General features: G+C 44.6%; 1 protein-coding gene across 43 annotated transcripts in view; it reads right to left on the minus strand.

Moving 5' to 3' along the window:
• Positions 1–20068, minus strand: part of adgrl2a (adhesion G protein-coupled receptor L2a) — a 207298-nt gene that overhangs the window by 18596 nt on the left and 168634 nt on the right. For 35 of the 43 annotated variants that reach the window (XM_030432608.1, XM_030432604.1, XM_030432607.1 and 32 more), the window contains 9 exons: positions 19267–20067; positions 7591–7887; positions 6687–6790; positions 5827–6012; positions 5248–5286; positions 3012–3195; positions 2135–2257; positions 1376–1581; positions 550–723 (listed from right to left, as the gene is read on the minus strand). In XM_030432608.1, the coding sequence (XP_030288468.1) occupies positions 550–723; positions 1376–1581; positions 2135–2257; positions 3012–3195; positions 5248–5286; positions 5827–6012; positions 6687–6790; positions 7591–7887; positions 19267–20067 (2114 nt within the window). The remainder of the gene's footprint in view (positions 1–549; positions 724–1375; positions 1582–2134; positions 2258–3011; positions 3196–5247; positions 5287–5826; positions 6013–6686; positions 6791–7590; positions 7888–19266; position 20068) is intronic. The other 8 variants (XM_030432613.1, XM_030432645.1, XM_030432621.1 and 5 more) reach the window with 3 other exon arrangements.

Here is a 20068-nt window from a genome sequence, read left to right on the forward strand (position 1 = left end):
AGGAACGATGGAGGCTGAAATATTTACCAGATACAAATAAACTTTGTTGTCCAAAAAGACATTAGTGCCCTGATAAAAAAAATAAAATAAATAAATAAAACAACTCTCATATTGCCACATATCTGACATTGTAAAGACCCAAACCAATTTATCCAATGTATTTGTGAAAAATTGCCCAATAATACTGGTGTATCACTATACTGGTTGGGCTCTGATAGGTTTAGTTAAATTCGGTGGTCCGACCTATCTGACATGTCTGCTGTGCTTAGCTCATGCAGGTATTTGATAAATCAAACATATCCAACAGCGACGCCTCACCAACAGCTGGACTAACTGCTAGTTTGTGTTGAATTCAACCTGTTCTTTTCTGTTGTCTGTGGTTCAACAGGTAAATTACGTCTCCAACCTGACGTTAGTGAAAGTGTCGTATGATCCTTTCAGATAAATGAAATGTTACACTTTGAAATAACTTCAAAAAGATAAAGAAAACTAAATTGCATGCATTGCGACATTGAGAGTAACTGGATCAAAGAAGTGGACGTGACGTACTGAGATTTCACGGTGTGCCATGAGGATGGCGAAGTTGGTGAGGTGGTTGCAGGAGCAGGTGGTGTGCGTCTTATTGGAGTCCAGGAGTTTGCAGCCCTGGGTGGACCAGTAGCCCATCATACTCCTCTCAGAGTAATTCCAGAAGGAGCAATTGGAGTTGAAGTAGTTATCCATCTGCAGATAACAAGAGATATGGTTAAGTGTCCAAATAATTGACTGCCTGAAATTGAAGTACATGTAGAACACAGAGGCCATTTACCCCCCACTCATACAAAGTATTTTTCCGCCCTGATATGGATGAGGATTTTTCACTTCACAGCTCTTATGAAGCAATTCATATGTTGTATCTCATTTGGCACATGCTTGCCAAATCAACCGAAGCATGGTTGGGTATATGAGGCCTTAATAACAGAGAGGCATAATTGTTTGACGCCATGTCTTCGGAATTGCACAATTTCTCTGATAAAGAATGGAGTCACGCGTGGCCTTCTGGGAACTCTAGTGACAACTTTAAAAGACGAAAGATAATTGGCGCTCCAGTAATTTCATCCTAGATTGTACGGCTAATCTAGGAGTTAATTTCCCCCACTATAAAAGAAAATGGGTATCATTTATATCCCAATGTTGATTAAAGAATTAGTTTTCATTAAGAATTCACTTAGGTTCTAAAGACTCCTTTAATTTGATGTTCAATGACTTAAATAAACTGCCGACTGACCTAGCCAGACATTTACAATTCAAATCGCAGATCTCTGTCTACCCTGGATGTTCCCCTCCCGGTGTTTTTAATATGACCTCTCCATTCACTCCATGCGGGGAGACTCACATTAATGTGCTTCAGGGTAAAAATCACCGGGTCATTAATGAATACACGGCTGGACTCTTTGTTGATGGAGGCCGCGATGATGTCAGAGTTGACGACCACTGACACGTTGCGGCCGTAAGCCTCGTTGGCCATCTTGATGGTGGCGTTTTCGGCACTGAGGAACTGACTCAGGTTTTTGTAGAGCACAAAAACCAGCTTGGCGACTCCTGTAGAGCGAGAGAAGCAGACAGAAGGTGAAAGATGAGAAGAAAAAAAAAATCCAGAAAAAATTTAGGAAATGTATGAATTAGAAAAGAACCGGGAAGAAAAAGAGGACTATACATATTTTAAAGAGTCATTTATTCACTTCTTTTGATGTTATTCAATCTAAAATATGCAACAAAGGACTCTTTGCCTTTACACGGAAACAAGACAGGGAACAAAAGTCCAACACACTTGCTTACGTTCTCCAGTTTCTCACTCAAGAGTAAGAACTATGTTGACAAAATTTCTTTTTTTTCCTTTGCTTTTGGTTGGTTTATGATAGGGTCTCCAGAAGCATCACACAAAAAATTAAAAAAACAAAAACAAAACGTGTACTTCCATGCGGAAGAGCTTGACTCATTAAAAAAATGGAATGCCAAAATTAAATTTGATAAAATGTTTGATCCGATTGCAAACTCTACTCAGATTATTTAATGACTTTTTAGTCAAAATATTTTGCAACATTGAAGTCAAGTCTTTTTTGGGGACCTGCAGACACCCTGCAGGAGAGCTTACCGTTCCGACTGTTGAGCTTTACGGTGTTCGCCGAAAGCTGGATTGAGATGCCGTCCCTGCTGGATTGTGGAAACTTAAAATCCTGGACCTGGCCATCGGTGCTGAGTACATACACATCCAGAACTGCAAAGTGCAGAAATGGCAGTGGACAGGTTAGACAAGAGAGATTAGAGGGACAAGAGAATGAGATATTGGTCATTTCAGACTGTTTGACTTTGACCTGAGGGCATAAAAAACGGAACGGTGGAGAATACTGATGCGACAGCTTTGTTCCTGACATTTCAACAGAAACCGAAGTGGCGGCATGGACCACAGGACACATCTACGACTCAAATGCTAAATCTTTGTGACACTGAGCTACACAATAAAAACGTCAATCAGACAGTGATCATCTGGGCGCAGTGAGGCTCTTACTATAATGAATAAAACAACACTGCACACTACGGAGAAGCCGTCCTCCTACAGTCTAACGGCAGAGAAAAAAGAGAGAAGGAGGCTGTGGATAAACAGTGTACTTTTTCTGACTCCACAGCAGGCTAATGTTCACATTAATGTATAGAGTTACAAGGTCTAGACGCACACATTTATAAACTAAGCGTGCGCAATCAGAGAATCCAGTCTCTTTAATTGTCTGATATTCATCACTTTGTCAGTAAGCGACTCGTTAAATGCAATATGCCTTGTTTTTTGTTTTTTTTCTCTTCCCCCCGAGGTTTAAATGCTTATTATGAAAACAAAGTCCTTTTTTTATGCGGCGGCCTTGTTTCCCTATCACAAGGGTTACTCTCTCAATGAATTGGATGTAATGAAATTAACTGAGCTTGCATCAATTGAAAGCGCTTGTCACTCGCTCACCACAAGCTCTGTTTTTACTTACTTATATTGTCTGCAGGAACTTTTACGATGGCGGGCTCCATGAGGTTATCGGCGAGGACAAAGGCCCCTTCCTCCAAGGTATCCAGTAACATGGTGGCAGCGTGCGTCTGCTCCGTGCTGTTCATGTCCTGCCAGGACTTCAAGGCCTCCGGTCGCAGAAGGTTATCCACCGTGTCCACGATGGCCTGTGTCCAACAAGACAAACACGCACGAAGAAAAAAGACAGAAACAGACAGTTGTGTTACTCTGCAAAATAAGTTTGTCTGAGAGACATATAGCGATGGCATGCAAACGGTGAAATGAAATGGATGAAATGCTGAAGCATCACATCTGTTGAGATTAAAATGAACACGATGAGGGAAAAAAGAAAGCTTAAAGGATATATTTTTTTATGGCATATGTGACAAGATAAATTAATTATAGGTTTTTACTGAGTGAGGAAGTCATAATTTCTGCAATAGTATTGATCATGAAGGAGAAACTGCAGAGGGAGGGAAGGGCGGGAGCGTCGTTGGGGATGGTACGGAGATTCAGTTTCTCTTTCAAGGACGCTGCATCAGCGCAGACACTGAAGGTCAAAGCGTATTGAGCCTATCAGGTCTGTCCAGTAGCAGGATATTAAGAGATGGCCCGATGAAAGCCAGAAAGCCACCCTCAATTAAAATTCCCTAATTGCAAAGTTCGACGTCCGTCGTGTTGAAACTTTCCTTTTTCTTCAACTTTAATTTGAACTCAAGTGCAAATACTTCTCTGGGGTGATTAATAAGTCACCCTCCCAAAAAAACTGAAAACAAAAAATGGACAGGGAAATGTGTGCAGAACAAAACGAAACACAGTGTGATATGTTAAAATGTTTAAATGAAGTGTAACATTTTTCCATCCTCGCAGTCTCCGCCACCTGAACAGCTCAGGAGCGACGGCGGATAAACTGGGCGTGGAGGAGACAGGCGACTCTGGGTTTTTCTTCAGGAAATAATCAAATCAATGCGTCTAATCAGGTAATCAATGCCGGCGACGGCTGGTGGAAAGTGTGTTGGGAGGGGCTGGGGTGGGCTGTAGCCATAGTGATGTTGCATCAAGTATGGCAGATGTCAGATACTGCTGACTCGACGATCTCTGTCACAGATCCTGTCACACTGTCATTAGCCAAATAGGTGCTGTCATTTACATCGACGCGACCTTACCGCAGTCGCTGACTCTGACTCCGGATCTAAATGTTGTGACTTTTAAAATCATGACGTCACATTTTTGGGGAGGTGCTGTGACAACGTGCATATGGGTTTTTTTGCCCTTTTTCCCTCCTTTCTTTTTATGAGCTCACAGCCGTTGACTGGCTAATTAGCTCGATCCATTTTAATACCCTCCGGGAGGAGAGATCTGGATTGAGGGGGGTGACTTTGGTGGCAGGTGGAGGACACTGATCTCCCTAATGGTTGAGGGATATATATGGCCAAAATACTTTAAGGTATGAACCCGACCGGATAGCGTTCGAGGTAAAAAGGGGGAAAAAATGGTTTGACCTGTCTAACCCTATTAACCAGACAGACCCTGATGATGTGCACCTTTAATTTATGAAACAAATGACTCCTTCGACCTAAAACCCGTGTCCTTGTGAAGCACAATTTTTACTTAACGCGTGACGAAAGGTCAGGAAAGGGTCCTTGTTAAACTAAAAAGATAAAATACCAATGATCTGTGATTTATATAATATTCAGGACTGTTTGATATTGAAGGACTCTCGCATAAAGGCAAAAGATTGTAACAAAGCAGTAAATCCTTCAGCAAATGAATATTGAGAGGAGTGTTAAGAAACAGGATGGTTGTTTGAATCATGGTGTTACGCATACAGACGTGCAATCTTGAGTAAACACTTAAAACACACAACAGGGGAAAAAAAAAAACACCATCGCTGCCAATGCATAGAGGAGGTGGGGAGTGCACAGAGACACATCCATGTCAAGAAGCCGCCTCAGTAATTGGAGATGACTTCTCTTTGACTTAGAAAAAAAAGCACTTTGGGTTGTGATTGTGTCTCTGTGTAAGGCAATTACTCAAAAAAAATAAAAAATAAAAATAAAGCAGAAAGCACAAGGAGAAGGGGAGTACACGACGGTACAGAGGGCACATGCTGCTGAACTTGTGGCCGGGGCGGATACAGTTGCACAGGGATAGAGGAGGGGAGGGGGTGTGGAGGGTAGCGGCAGCAAGCAGAGTGGGCAGAAGCTTTGCTCCAATACCTTCATGTATGCCCTGCATGTCCTTTCTCGTTTTTGAAGCTTTTTTTAAATTAGAAAAGAAAAAGAAACAGATAAAAAATAGAGACACGTAATTTTTGCACAAAATCATGAGCTGTGTAGAATCAAGGCCCTGGCTGACTTGTGAGGTGGATGCACAAGCTAACTGCTAAGTGACTGATACAGCCACTCCCATACGGCGCTGATCTACTGTCCTGGGGGTCGAGAAGTAAAAAAGGGCTCGAAATCACATTCATAGCATGCTGCATTTTTCCTCTCTGAGCCTTCTGACACCTCATAGAAATATCACATCACGGCCATTACAATTACCGCCGTGATTACAGAATCTAAAATAGCAATGGCTGTTTTTTTGTTTTTTTGTTTGATTCTGTTTTTTCTGTCTCACAGCTTTCCTGAAGTTGAAAAGAGAGAGTGCAAACAGAATGTGTCAGACAACAGCAGCTACTTTACATATCACTGCATTATTTCGGGGATCCCTTTATTCCCTTTTGCATTTCTCATTCGACAGTATTCACTTCGTGCTGTACACAAAGGAGGCATATTTCTGGTGGATGTGGTTACCTTGTTGAAGCTCCTCCCTGCAGAATCCTTCTCGCTGGGCCGGAGCTCCTGCAGCTGAGCATCCAGGATGTCCACCAGCTGCTCCATCAGGCGCACCGAGGAGCTGACGTCCCCGGCGAAGATGGGGCCTTTGGTGTGCTTGGCTAACTCGTTGGCCAAGTTAGCTGCGTTTTCACCGCTGCGGATCTGCGGCGGGGTGGGGGGGAGGACGACAAGTGAATAATGTGCACAAGAATGCAAGCAGACAGACTTGGAGTGTTCTTTACAGCTCCGGTTCTGACATCAAATCGCACTTGAATGAGTCCTTGAAATACCAGTTGTGAAGAGGGGGGTTTAATGTTTTCTTCGCGTAGGAGAAGTTGCCATGGCGGCAGTTTTTTGTGCAGTAAGTGAAAAAAACCACAGATAGACTGAGAGCCGCGTGCTACGACTGCTGTTACATCTCTGGCACACATTATGCAGAAAGGAGGGAAAATATTGTTTCATGTAAAAAGGTTTAAACTTGGATAACTTACACATTATTATGCAGGATTTATGCCAGTCACATCTCCGTCTGTGCTTTAAGCTCAAACTCCTTTTTTGATGCTGTTTTTTTAATCATAATTTTCAACATAAAAGCATTGCAGTCAAAAAACACACATATCAAACTGCTCATTTCTAGACCTCTTTCATAGCTGAGAAATGCAGCATTTAAGCTAATCAGCCCTGGTTTTGTTGCCATATGTGCAGCTTTGATTAAAATACATCAGCGTAGACGTCCTTTACAGTGCAAGGACATGGCCCCCCCCCCCCAAATATCCTCGAGAAGCACATGCACATTCCACTCAGAGAGAAAACAGTGAGGCAGAGCTCGTACAAACCTTTTGGGCTACTTGGTTGACCCAGTGGGAGGTACAGTTGCTCAGATCAGGGCCCTTGGGGTGCCAGGTCCCATTGGAAAGGACACATAAATAAGAGGCTGTGCCTGACAGGGAAAACAAGAAGAGAATAGTCAAGTTCAATCAAGTCAAATCAGATTTATTTTCCCATGAAGCCCTTCACAGGGCACCACAGGACAAGGATAGAGATAATAAGAGGAGCCTGCACGCAAACAAGAAATTTACAAACATGCAAATTTTTTATCTCTTACACAAATACGGAGACCAGAGAGTGTCTGTTTGTGTGTGCACACAGAAAACATCAGCCCTGAAGGATATTTTAGTTTTTTTTTCCTCCACCATGCTAGTCTGGTAAACTGTTTGATCACCGTCAAATGACAAATTAAACTGAAATTGTTGGATACAGTAAACACAGAGCGTGTTAAAGTCACCAATTTTCTTTCTGCCACATTATTTTCTGGAAATATCTTCAACAGCTTGCTCCTGTTTTTGCTACAAAGTGGCAACAATTTTTTCCCCCCCGTCCTAATTAGCCCCGTGTCTGATGAACTCAGAGTGCTAACATGATTTCACACACAATCAATTGAGGGATGCACATCTCCACGCGAGCTGCGGGAGAAACAGCTGAGCCTGCTCCTCTGCGACGCAGCCGTTACAGATTGCTAAATCATGTTTTGACCTGGAATGACACAGCTAAAACTTCATTATAGACTGTGTTCTCCGAGTGCCTGAACACATACTTAAACTGGTGCCCGGTTGAAGAGATTGTTGTATGCACGAGTATCAAGGCAAATCTAACAAACTCTGGGATGTTCACTTGAGATGCCCCGGGTCATATTGAAAGCAGCGAGCGCTCGGCCCTGAGGAGAGAGGGAGTCCTGTTTACCTCGCGTTCCCTTGGGGCAAGGTCGCTCCACGAGCATGCCCCTCGGGGTCTGAGGCCACGTTATGTCTCTTTCCTCGGTGGCCTTGCAGAAGCGCTCGGGTAGAGGGAAGGACTCCAGAGGTGGAGGGGAAGTAGTCTGTGGAATCACAGGAGGTGGCTTGGGCGCTCCCCTGCTGCCCTCCTTGAGCCCTGTTGTGGTGGTAGTGTTGGCCACACCCCAGTGCACTGTGGTTGTTGTGGTGGTTGTTGTAGTTCTCTGAGGCTGAGGGGATGTGGTGACTTCTGACAGCGGCGGAGCTGTGAAGAGACACAGGCGTTAATGTTTAGGTAGAGCAGCGTTATGTAATGTTGTGCAGGCCAGTGGGGGAAAACATTATCTCCTCCATGGTTTATGGAGTTTGATTCTCACTGGGAAACACATTTATCAGTCATTATGTATACATTATGCACTGCTGTGGATACATAAATGCAAAAGAAAATATAAGCCAAATATTAGTTTGTGATATTTAGCTTTGTAAACAAAATTGATTTGACAAGACTAGTTTGACCTGCAGTTGCAGTGTGAGGTCAGCTCATTAGTGTGGCACCCCTGGGATGCATAATGTGGACTAAATCAAGTATTTTGCTAAAAGTACTTTGGCAGGTATTCAAACGCTGGCCTTCTGGTGGGCAGATGCCCTCATGTCCCACTAAACCTTAACAGTTGCCCCCCAGTAAGCAGCGTCCCAAGTTTTTTTTTCCCCCCAACATGTTCACACAGTAATGCTTATACATCCAAGTATCCTGTTGTGTAAATTGCTGCTAAGTGCTTTGTGCAACAAGCGTATTTGCCTTCCCGTTGACTGTGGCTTATCCAAGGCATTCAGATGTAGTGAACAAGACAATAATTACAGTAACATCCTCCTGCCTGGCAATCATTCTTGCCTGGGAGATTTTGTGGCATGGCTGATTAAATTTCACTAGAGCAACACAGAACCTGTATGTGCAGCCATGGTGCCTGAACACTCTTTTTTTTTTTTCTTTTTTTCACTTGTTTCTTGCTACAACTCATACTCTGATAAAGCAGGTGTGCGGTAACTCATGCAATGCCCCAGGCAAAAACAATATTTTTCAGTCCCGGAAAAAGGAGGAAATAGTGCACTCCTTACATTTAACATGAGCCACTAAGGAAAAACTAGGAAGACATTTTTCATGTGATACACCAGCAAAGTGTTAGCAGCACTGTAATTACATTTCATAAAAGTTGCACATGAGGGAGTTTCATAGATGAAATGTTGATAAACACTAACTATTTGATATAAATCTGCTCCACATCCTCAGGTACAAAACGAAAGCATGACCCCCAACCCCCCTTTAAAAGTATTTGTTGGTTGAGTTTTAAAAGGATAAGCTATATCAATGAAAGGAGCTCTGATTGGAATGCAATGTGCATACTGAATCTAATCGCATTTGAGTACTTTGATTTCCTCCATTAGGCTGCCTGTAGAGCATGCAGAGAATGTGAAGAGGTGCTGTTACACTGCCTGAGCTGAGGCACAGTTGTTCGCGTTAGTACAGCCGGCACTGAAAACATCGAAGAGACAGAGAAGTCTAAAGTCGAGTTTCCGCCACAGGAGCTTTCCCCAGGCACAAGGACCCTTCGGAGGGACTTCATCACAGGGGCCGGGGTCTAGATTCAGTTCCAGGGGCTTTATTTTACCCCCCAAAAAGTCCCTGCTCTGAGGGTAGCACTTGGTAGCACAGGAGCTCTAGAGTTGAACATTCGTGGTTAGTCGAACTCTTGTAGCATTTTATTTTCAGATGCCATTTAAAAATCTGCAGACACACGCCAGGTTGTTTTTTGTTCATGGCGCTTTGACACGTCAACGTTTAATTACAGAAGAAAGAACACATCAGATGAACCAACGATGTATTCAAGGTCTTTTTTGTATAGTCGTGCGCAAAAAAAAAAAAACAGCTGTTGTTTTTATCATCATCAGCAGACTAATTGGCCTAAACTTTGCAGGTGTTGAGACCGCGGTGGAATCGCAGACAACAAAGAGCTGAAAGAACCTTTCAGTTCCTTGAAAAGAAGTTCCCGGGACTAAAAAGTTCCTGCTACTTTTGGTGGGAAGCGCATTTAAAAAGAAGAAGTCAGGAGTCAGGTTCAAAACGGGGGGGGGGGGGGGGGGGGGAGAAATGGAGAGCGGGGGGAGGACGGTGGAAAAGAGAGGCGCATGTAGTGTACGACGACAGGGAGATCGGAAACAATGGGGCCAAGTTGGAGAATGAGAAGACAGCTTCTGTCCTCCGGTGGATTGGAAGGAGAGGCAGACAGACCCCAGGCAGCAACACCTCCATATCTATTGCCTCCATTGGATAATGGGCCTTGCTGATAGCAGGAAACTCCCCACCGACCCCCCCCCCCCCCCCGCAAAAAAAAACACAGACACAGACACACAAAAACACACTATTATCACCATAGGCCCCACGGTGTGAATGAGAGACTTCAGCACAGGTAGGCTGAAGGGAAATCGCCTTTGAGGCTGGCTGCTACCTGTGGCGAATTAGGCTCTATTGACCAGAGGAGATGACTCCGTGTGCTCCCTCCTGGTGATGGGGGTATAGAACTCAACACACACAAACACACGCACACACGCGGGCGACATGAAGGTGTACACAGCTGACTGGCTGTTTTGACACTGAGCTGAAGGCAGATTTGGCTGGCTGGCTTCACCTCAGCCTCCTCTTCGTCTCCCCAACACCACCACCACCCCCACCTGTATCCTTTTACTCAACACGGTGAAATTCTCGGCTGCACGGCCTGTCACAGCGGTTGAGAGACAACCTGTGCTTAATGTCCTTTCAGCACTAGCATTTAGCTGGCTGGGAGAAATGCCTGTCTCTATTCTGCACCAATACCCCTTTATTGCTATAACCGTTGTTTTTCATGACTCACTGAGACGACTCACAGAAGGTGAAAGTAATAGCCAAAAAAAAAGAAAAAAAAAAACAATCTCTGGGTAAGCTTACACACTACGACATGCAAGTCTGAAGAAAACGAACGTGTGTCGACATAGTTTATAATGATTATCGTTTTCTTTTTAAACATCTGGGTCGGGGTGGGTTTGGCAAGCGTCCAGAAGATTCCAGAGAAACCGTGGGGCCCTTTATTGGTTTCTCATTTCCAAAGTATGAAAGATGATAATGATAAGATCCCGCTCTCCATGGGTGGGGAGTGTAGAATCCAGACAGAAATAAAAATGAAAATGAATCGCTGTTCGGCAGCGTGATTTAAGATAAAGGGGCTGGCAACCTCGGCCGATAAATCAAAGAGGCATCTGCTGTAATCCAAGCACATTCCTTTTGCATGTCAACTAACAACTGTATCTTGTTTACACCCCTCACTCAAGAGGCCCGCTTGTCATGGCTCGATGGGACGTTGAGCAGCATGCTCTAGTTACAGCATGTTCCAATAAATCACTTTGAAGCTTTCTTTTTCTTTTTCCCATTTGTCATTGTGCTACCTGCTATCAGCGGTGAAAGTGTGAGGGGTAATTAATGTTAGACTTGGTTAATACCAATTAATGGGTTTGGCTCTCCTGAAGCATTCCATCGGAAGAGAGTTGGCCCAAGGCGAACTGGATGGCTTTTCAGCTATGGGAAAGGGGCGTGGGGTTGGATTTGCTGAGCCAACGTCTGGGCTGCGCCATCACAGAACACAGCTGTACATTAAAGAGCTTCATTAACAAGAAATATTATGAAAAGGGACACGAGCGAAAGGGCCAAAATAATCCTGCTGGGGGTGGTTTCGTTTCATGTTTTTGACACAAACTAATCCTCTTTTCGCTTGTGAAAAAGATGCTAATGTGAATCTTCCCAGAGAGATTCCTGCGTAAACAAAGCAGGCCTCTCTGACCACTGCTGTTCCTGTGTACATAGCGTGTCAGCCTCTTAATCCTGCCAGCGACTCAACCATTTTATTACCTTTATGCCGCCGCTCGGTTTGATTTAATCCAGTGAAAGCTGTGAGGAATTAACCCGCAGGTATTAACATGGACACTCCTCTCGGGCAGTCACTTCTTCACAGAGATGTCTAAGTGGATAAGTTTATAAGCAGTCACTGTGAGGGATGGGTATTGATCTGTCGGTAGTGCTCTGCAGTAGCCTTCTCTACACCTTTGTGGGATTCGGAACATGAAGCAAATATTTTCCCGCTCTCAGCTGTGGCAACGCCGCTGAATACCTTCCCCGAGCAATGCTCCTTTGATTATGACAAAAGAGGACAAAACCCACGTTTGGGCTGTGTAGCGAAACAACCAGGGCAGGATCCTTGATTATTATGTCTCTGCTGCACTCAGCCCAAAGGGAACCTTCAATTAGCTGTCATAGAGTGTGAGCGCCAAGTCCCACTGATAGTCAGGACAGACTTATTCATAACCTCTTTGTGTGATTCGACGCCCACATGTTGTCGCACTTACACGTGTGTCAGTAGTTCTGTTATTACCACTTGGGGTTACAGGTCTGGAATTGATGACAGACAATGGGGATGGGAATCCAGGAGAGGCTTGACACGTAAGCACTCAGGACCACACACACACACACACACACACCCACGCTGAAACGCGCACTCACAGAGACAAGATGAGACCTCACCAGGACTCGGTAGTCATGCCGAGGTGACAAATGAAAACCGACAGCGTGTGTGTCTTTTATATTATGCTTAATGGCTTCACTTTCAGTAGGCACCGCATGGCTGTTCATCAGGGTAATGTTTCATACACATTACCAGGTGCTGTTTATCTTGGGGGGGGAAAGTGGTAAGGGAACACACAGTTAGCATTTGTTTCAGCTAATTTGTCACAAAAAAAGTTTAAAAGAATTATTAGATCTCACTCGTCTCCCCTCCCCCCCCACACCCCATAGTCTGCGCCGTCATGGAATAATCTCGAGATGATGGTGTAAAGCGAGGCTGCTCGGGGGATTTTTTTTGTTCTCATTCTGTGGGTAAAGTAAAAGAATAGTGTCTTTTGAACACTGTGAAAATGCGGCTCCCGGGTGGTAATCACCTCCTAATGGAAGAGGAACAGCAAAAGTTAACAAGTCAGTGGAACTTCAAACAACTCAGAGTCTGTTTCTGCCATCAGAGGGGGGGCCAGCGCTCGGCCTCTGAGAGGAGACCAAGAGGATCTGGTGGAGGGAAAAATAAATGAGTAACCCATCAGAGCGCAGGTTAATTGAAATGAGGTGTTGAACTGTGAAAAAGAAAGAACGTGTCAATTATTTCCTCCGTTTCCAACACGCGCTCGGCTCAGTCCTCCGTGGATGCACCCCTTGCTTGGAAGTTCATATGGAAATGGAGCTGTTCTTGAGTATGAAATAGTGTGATGATTTATAACACGCTTGTGATGCATTTTGATATCTACCAATAATAACAATAATACACAAAGGAAATTGGATTACACGTCTTTCACTCTGCGCCGCATTTGTTGCTGTGGAGGGGAACAGTGTATGATTGCTTGTGTATCAGCAGTAAATATGAAGAAAGCTGGGTGAAAATTCGTATAATTTCCCACGAGTCATGTCCTTGTGAGGGTGTGTACAGTACTGTATACGTCCACGTCTTAGGGAACAAAACCTAATAGCTGGATTATGTTATTTACTGCTGTCTCCAATATTTCTCTGCCCCACAATACAGACGCATTGATTCATATGGACACAGGCAGGCAGAGTGCACATACACACGCGCTTTTAAAAACGCGTGTACACCCTCATACACAGAATGACACCAAAGTATAGAGAACAGACATAGCAGCTGCCAGACTACAGCCTGCGTTTTTTTCCCCTCTCCTTGCAGCTTTCTCTGTACTGTACGTGCCTCAAATTTCAAGCATTAACTCTAAGTGTGCCGAGCGGGATGATATTTAATGCCGGGCGCGCAGGAGGGCGACTTTTTCTGAGCCACACTCAGACATGCTTCCAAACGGACGCGCATGCATCGGCATGCGAGCACGCGAACCCGATTAGAGAAAACGCAGGCACACACAGACACAATAATCAGGCCTGTGTGAAATAAATCTCCTCAAAGGCGTGTGTCAGGGAGTGATGGGGGAACATTGTGATGTCTGAGTAATAATTCTTTTAATACGCCTTGTTTCACAGGCAGACTGTAATCAAACAAGAGACTGTGGATCCCCTTGGCTATAGGGCTCAGTGCAACCACAATCACATCCCCACTCCTTCCCTCTTCTCTCTCTCTTTTATGTAAAACAACTCTTTGTGGCATTTTAAGTCATAACCCCCGGTTTGTCGTCGCTGCCCACGTGCTCGTACGCTAAGAGTTGAGAGTTGAGAGCTTAGAGCTGAGATCACTCGTCCTGTGCTGTGTACTGCAGCGGCAGCGGTGACTATACGAGAAAAAAACGCCGTCTCGAAGTGTGTATTCGGACGAGGGGTGAAATGCTCCACTTTGTCTGGAAACAACTGGCCCTCGTGTGCTACGACGTTTCAGTGCAGGAGGAGCGGCAGAGATCGAGATCAGATTTCACAGGGAACAGGTGACCTCCTGGCCTCCGCTGCCACCAGACACTGGGTGGTGAGGTATTATCTAACGATGTAATATCAGAGACGTTGTGAACAAGACTGTAAATCCCCATCGTGGGATTTCCCCCCTTTTTTATTGCCCAAGTTAAATTCACCCCTATTTCGTAACCAAGAATGAGACCAGTGGGTCACGACGCAGACGGAATAACGTCACAGTGCATCATAAAAACGGTGGTTAAAAAAGCACCATGGGAGGAATAAAGAATGGGAGCTGGCATATAGGGAGATCCTGCAGTCCGGCAGTGAAGAATGAGGCTCTTAGTTAGAGATACACTCCCCAGAAGTCCGCTAACATCTCAGAAATTCTTCCTGCCATCAGTAAGTCCTGCCGAAATACTCAGGTTAAGGGACACTAAAACAAAAACAAAAAAAGAGACTCTGGATTTCTGGGCGGGTTTCTGCAGATTGTTGTGTATAGTGAGGTGTTTGATTTCGTCTGGTCCTAGCAGGCTGGGCTTGTGTAGTCAGTCAACATCCATGTGATCCAGACAACAACCAACAGGAGTTTTGGTTGAGAGTAAATAAGGTAAGAAAAGAGCCGGAGAGAACTTTCACTCAAATAGGCAGTTTTTCAATCAGTAGCAGTTGTAGGCTGCAAAGTTTTTAACTAGGATAAAGTCACTTAAAGGGGCAATTTGTAACAATTCACATGGATTAATCACTTTTTAATTGGCCATATGTGAGCGGATTGTGACGTGAAATGAAAAATGAGACCTCGCTCGTCTCTCTCTGTTTGCCTATTCCATCCTGAGGACGATCTGACACATTTCGGGCTGTGTCGATGGAAAGGAAACGTCCAAAATCCACATTTGGGTTTTTATTTTAGATTTGGATTCTGTTCATTGATGCAAATTAGCAAGTCTTTTCATCAGATAGCCTGTAAACTTGTTATAGAAAAAAAATAAGAGTCTTAACATAAGTAATCAACTAGGGAAGTTTAATGTTGATATCTATGGTTAAATTTTTTTTTCAACCCTATTTACCTGTAACATCGATCCTGAACTCAAAACTCTGATATGAGGTTGTTAGAGCATGATGTGCATGATGGCTGCCTTTGTTCTGTTGTTGCGTGTGCTCTTTGCCAGAAGGCACCACTAAGGATTTACTTAAATCCTGTCATTTAGTGCGCACCGCTCTTGTCGGGCATGATTTGAACAGTCCGACCAAAGCTTTAGCCGGACTTCAGGAAAGAGGCCAAACGGGCGCATATATGTGGAGGCACACGGACATGCAAATATTCAAATGTAGGGCGCGGTTCATGGTTGATCATGGAGGTGGAGGACTGGGAGTCTACAAGCAGGAAGGTTAAAAGGGTTAAAGAATCAAAAAAGGTGAGAGAGCGAGGGCGCGTGAAAAAGAGACAGTCAGACAGAAACAGCAGGACTGAATCTAATAGAGAGATGAAAGGGATTAAATGAAAGAGAGCGGCAATAAGATGGAAGCAGACGGAGAAAGAAACAACGAGAATATGACAGGAGGACAGAAAAACAAAAACAAAAAGGGTGATTTTCCACGTCAATATCCTCTCCTCTCGCACCGCTGTGTGTGTTGTCAAGGCAAACAAACAAATTGGCCATTTTTAACACATCCTGATCCCTCGCTCGTGCACTGCTGGTGGGCATACAGGAGACAGAAGTCTCTCGCCGTTTCACCTGAGCACCTCAGATGGCTGATGTTGACGGTTTAAGTGTCCACATGTCTCTCTATTTTCCCTGCTTTCTCTCTGTAAATGTTGCCGCGCACAGGTTGACCTCTATGTAAGCACTGCAGAAGACGGGAATGAATCATAGTGGTGCTTATTAGGGGAGCTGTATATTCATCAGACTATAAGAGGCAGGCTCTCTGGGGTGACTGCTAATGCATGTGACTCACAAGCATCCGTAACAGCAGAGCATTTCTGCATTGTGAGGCACTTTGGTAACACACAAACTACACGGCATTGTTGTGGCCACATGCAGAGTTTTGTTAGCTAATTGGCAAGTCGCGAAGCGAGCCATACCTTATAATTTCAAACAAATTGGATCATTCCCCCCCCCCATACAATCCCCACTTGCAAATGTGTAATTTGAGGATGCAGCGAAGATTGAAACCGCATGCAAATGTATTGACATTTGAACAATTAAACAGGGGGTCTTGATTTGTGTGGGTGTTAACTACAGCGCCGGGGGCTTTTATGTGGAAGTTATTCAGAATCTAATTTTCCGACAAGGGATGAATAAAAGGTTTCCAAGGCTCACCTGTGTCCCATTGAGGCAGTGAATACAGTCTGTTTGTGCACACTTGTGGTAAAAAATAGCTTTTGATATGCTTACCCAGTGGTTTGAGGCCACATATTGGAGCTTGGCATGAATAAACGCTCCATAGAAATGGGTGCGTAATGAGTTTTCTCTGGGAATACCTCATTTAAATCAATTTAATCATCTCTCTTACAAGATGCGACAAAGGAATATGTCTTTTTATGAGCTCCTATATGCAAGAAGGAACACAGGCATAGAGCCATGGTTAAATGAGTGGATTATGCCGCTGTTGGTCAAAGCCAAGAGAGGGACTTACTGACCCATTTAATGTCCACTTCCAGTGGTGCCGCTTGTTGGATGTGACCCCATCCACTCCCCCATAATCCTACACGAGATGATCTTGCCGTGACACGCGCAGAGTTATTGGACTTGACAAGAACCCAACTGTCTGCCACAGAGGGTCTCAACATCACTTTGATGTGATTGCATTCCATGACGGAGCGAATCATGTGACGGGGTTGTTTGTGCACTTGAAATACGGGGAGAAAAAAGGGAGCGGAGCGTGCAATGTAAAGCGACAAATGCATATATTATCAATCTCACACCCCTGCAATTACATCGCTGACTCATCCTCGTGTGCGTGCTTTGATATTCCCTGGAGAGAAATCTGCGGTTAAATTAAAAACCTGTGGTTTCCTTTGAAGTTTGACTTTAAAAAAGTCACACAACAGAGCTTCGGCTTACACATTAATAATTAGCCATGCTCTGTTGCATAAACAAGGCCTGTCTTTTGATTTTTAGATGTCATTCTTTTTTATTTTTTTTACCATTTACCTTCCACTTTTAACGCCACAAAAACAGTCTGTTCGGAGCCTAGTGAGGCAGGTGCTGAAACGAGTGGCAAGATATCACAGAGAGGGCAACCAGTGACAGCCAGAAAAAAGTGCCATCATTTATGTGTCAACATCAGCCATGTGGGAGGACAAGTTTATTGACATCCTGATGATCATCCTGGACCATTCTCCCTTGCACTCATCGACTGTAACTCAACATACATTAGTCAGCAGCCGAGCCGGGCTCACGTCTCGTTTGTCAGGGAGAGAGGGACCGGGTCCTCGTTGACATTAAAATAAAGACATGTGAATGCAGAAGCCCCGAGGAGCACATACAGTATGTCAGGTAGTGTTTGTTTCTAAACATAATCTACAGGAGGGGGGGTCCCTTTGGGTGCTTGGGAGGTCTGATTGTGTGAGTAAACAAAGCATGCTCTACAGGCACACGCATGCACACTAGTGCCACATGCACAAATAACTGTAATGCGGTCTTATTTCAGAATCCTTTTAAAGCCTCTGATTCCTCTATCAGTGATCAGTGTCCATTCAGAAAATGAATAAATCAATTGAGCGTGCAGCCCGTCTATACACAGCTTATTCCAAGAATCCATAACAGCTAAGATGAAATTAAAGGTTGTTTCTTGACTGCTTCATCATCAGTTTACTGTACAGAAACACGAAATGGCATGTAAAGACATGCTCCGATATAGTCTTATTAGAGAGCAGAAAAGGAGATATTATGAGAACCATACAGGAGCTGTGTGTAAATGCAGGGTGCTGCCTAAAAATGAGCTCATCTGAATTCTCTGCAGGTGACACAGTGTTTTGGACATGACTAAAATAAGGAAACACCTTTTGACTCTAGCTTATTCTCAGTATGCAAATGTTTAATTAGAAAAACCCTTTGTGTCTGTCTCATTGGCTGTGGAGAAACTTCAAACAAGTTATTCAGAGTTGGAAAAACAGGAAAAGGAAAACATTATATCTTGCTGTCCGTGATTGTGGCAGTATTCCACTTAACCCCCCCCCCCCCCCACGCATATTAATTTTGCTTTCCAACCTGGACTCCGTTCTTTGTCAATGTAAAGCTGAGTCCGGCCTGGGCTGAACCCAATTTAGCAGCCCCTAGCTCGTGTCCTATCAATACAAGAGTGGACGAGCAAACACGTTAATAAATATTGAGCTTGCGGATAATCTGTGGAAAAGTTGCCTGACCTCCGTGGCTCATCACTGACTGCGTCGAGCATTACGTGGATTTAGGACTCTGGGTGTAGAGGGGATTAGGATAATTACTGTTATTATATTCTCATTGTAAGGACTATCACAGGCCTAGGCTAGCCTCCCCTCAGCTCTTGACAGCTAAATTAAAAACATACGCTGCTGATGTGACCCTGGATCATTGATCCCTTTCCCCTGTGTTTACCATCTCTTTCTCTTAGCCCTCTCTTCTCTTAGGTGGGAGCTCAAATCCTTACAGTCCACCTACAGACTGTAAAATATTTTTTTTAATGGCCGATTGAGTTTCAGCATCACTTGGGGAATGATCTAACCTTGCCCCAGGCTAGACTTTGCACCTGTCCGGGCATGTATGTTTCCAGAAGTGAAAATATATCTCTCGGTCCCTGTCTTATGCGCTCTAAAAAAAAAGAAGGGATATGCTAGCAGGGGTCCCTTGAGCCTTAGCACCAGGGACTAAGGGAACGCCCGGATGGTAAACCTCCCCAAATCCCCTAGATACTGATCCCTTATGATATGGTAACTGGCTTCAAGGTGTTGTTTACCACAGAGCCCCACTCACTTCACCCCCCGAGATGCTTTCCTACACTCCAAAGCTTCCGTAACATATCTAGCACATATTAGATTCCAAATTAAAAATCAGTCAGCTGTGACACTTCATACATAGGCGGGGAATACTGAAGGAATATCAAAGTGCACTTGACAGCAAGTAAAATCTCGACTTCAGCAATGCAATCTAACAACATTGTCTGCACGAGAAATGACTGGGGGAGGGGCTGGGTTCTTACCATGCGCTGGATCAGGTGGGCCAAATTCCAGATTGTATCTCAGGATGTAAAAATTATTCCACACATAGAGCTGGTTATCTCGCGGATTGTAATCCACAGCTGCGATGTACTGGTACTGGTTGGGAAAGTGGATATCAACGTATTCCCCACGGTTCTGTTTGGTATTGTAAATGTAATCGATCAGGCTCTTGCTGACCTCGCTTTCGTTGTCTTCATAGGTGGAGCGCACCACATACAGTACACCACAAACCATAAAGGCATTGGAGGCTGAGCGCTTGTCATAGGCCGTGTCCCAGGTAGCCTCGAAACGGAGCGTGTAGGGGTTCAACTGGCTGATGACCATCATGCCGTTGTTCTGCTCTGTGGCGTAGATCACCCACAGCCCGTTCTCGTCTACCGCCAGGTCAATGTCTGTTTTGCCACCCCACTTGTAGGGCGACGTGTCGTGGTAGTTGGCGTTATTGATGATCGCCTCACCGCTTTTGATTCGAGTCCGCAGGTCAAACTTGACAATGTTGCGGGTACGCTCCTTGTTGAAAAACACAGCCCCGTCGTAGACCACAAAACCGGTCCCATCCACCCGGTGGGGCAGCTTGTAGGTGATGGTCTGCCGGGCATTTTGAAAGTCATCCAGTGAGGAATACTCAATGAGAGTGTCTGTCCTGTAAGGAGTCCAAGGCATGAAGTAGATTTTGTCGCCTGCTTGCAGCGGGTCCTTGCACCAGGCGCCGGCTTGTTGCTCCGCTTCAAATAGAAAGGAAGGATCTCCGACAGCTTTCAGAGTCCCAGGACAAAGAAAAAC

Source organism: Sparus aurata, chromosome 11 (assembly GCF_900880675.1).
Source record: "Sparus aurata chromosome 11, fSpaAur1.1, whole genome shotgun sequence".
Taxonomy (NCBI): domain Eukaryota; kingdom Metazoa; phylum Chordata; class Actinopteri; order Spariformes; family Sparidae; genus Sparus; species Sparus aurata.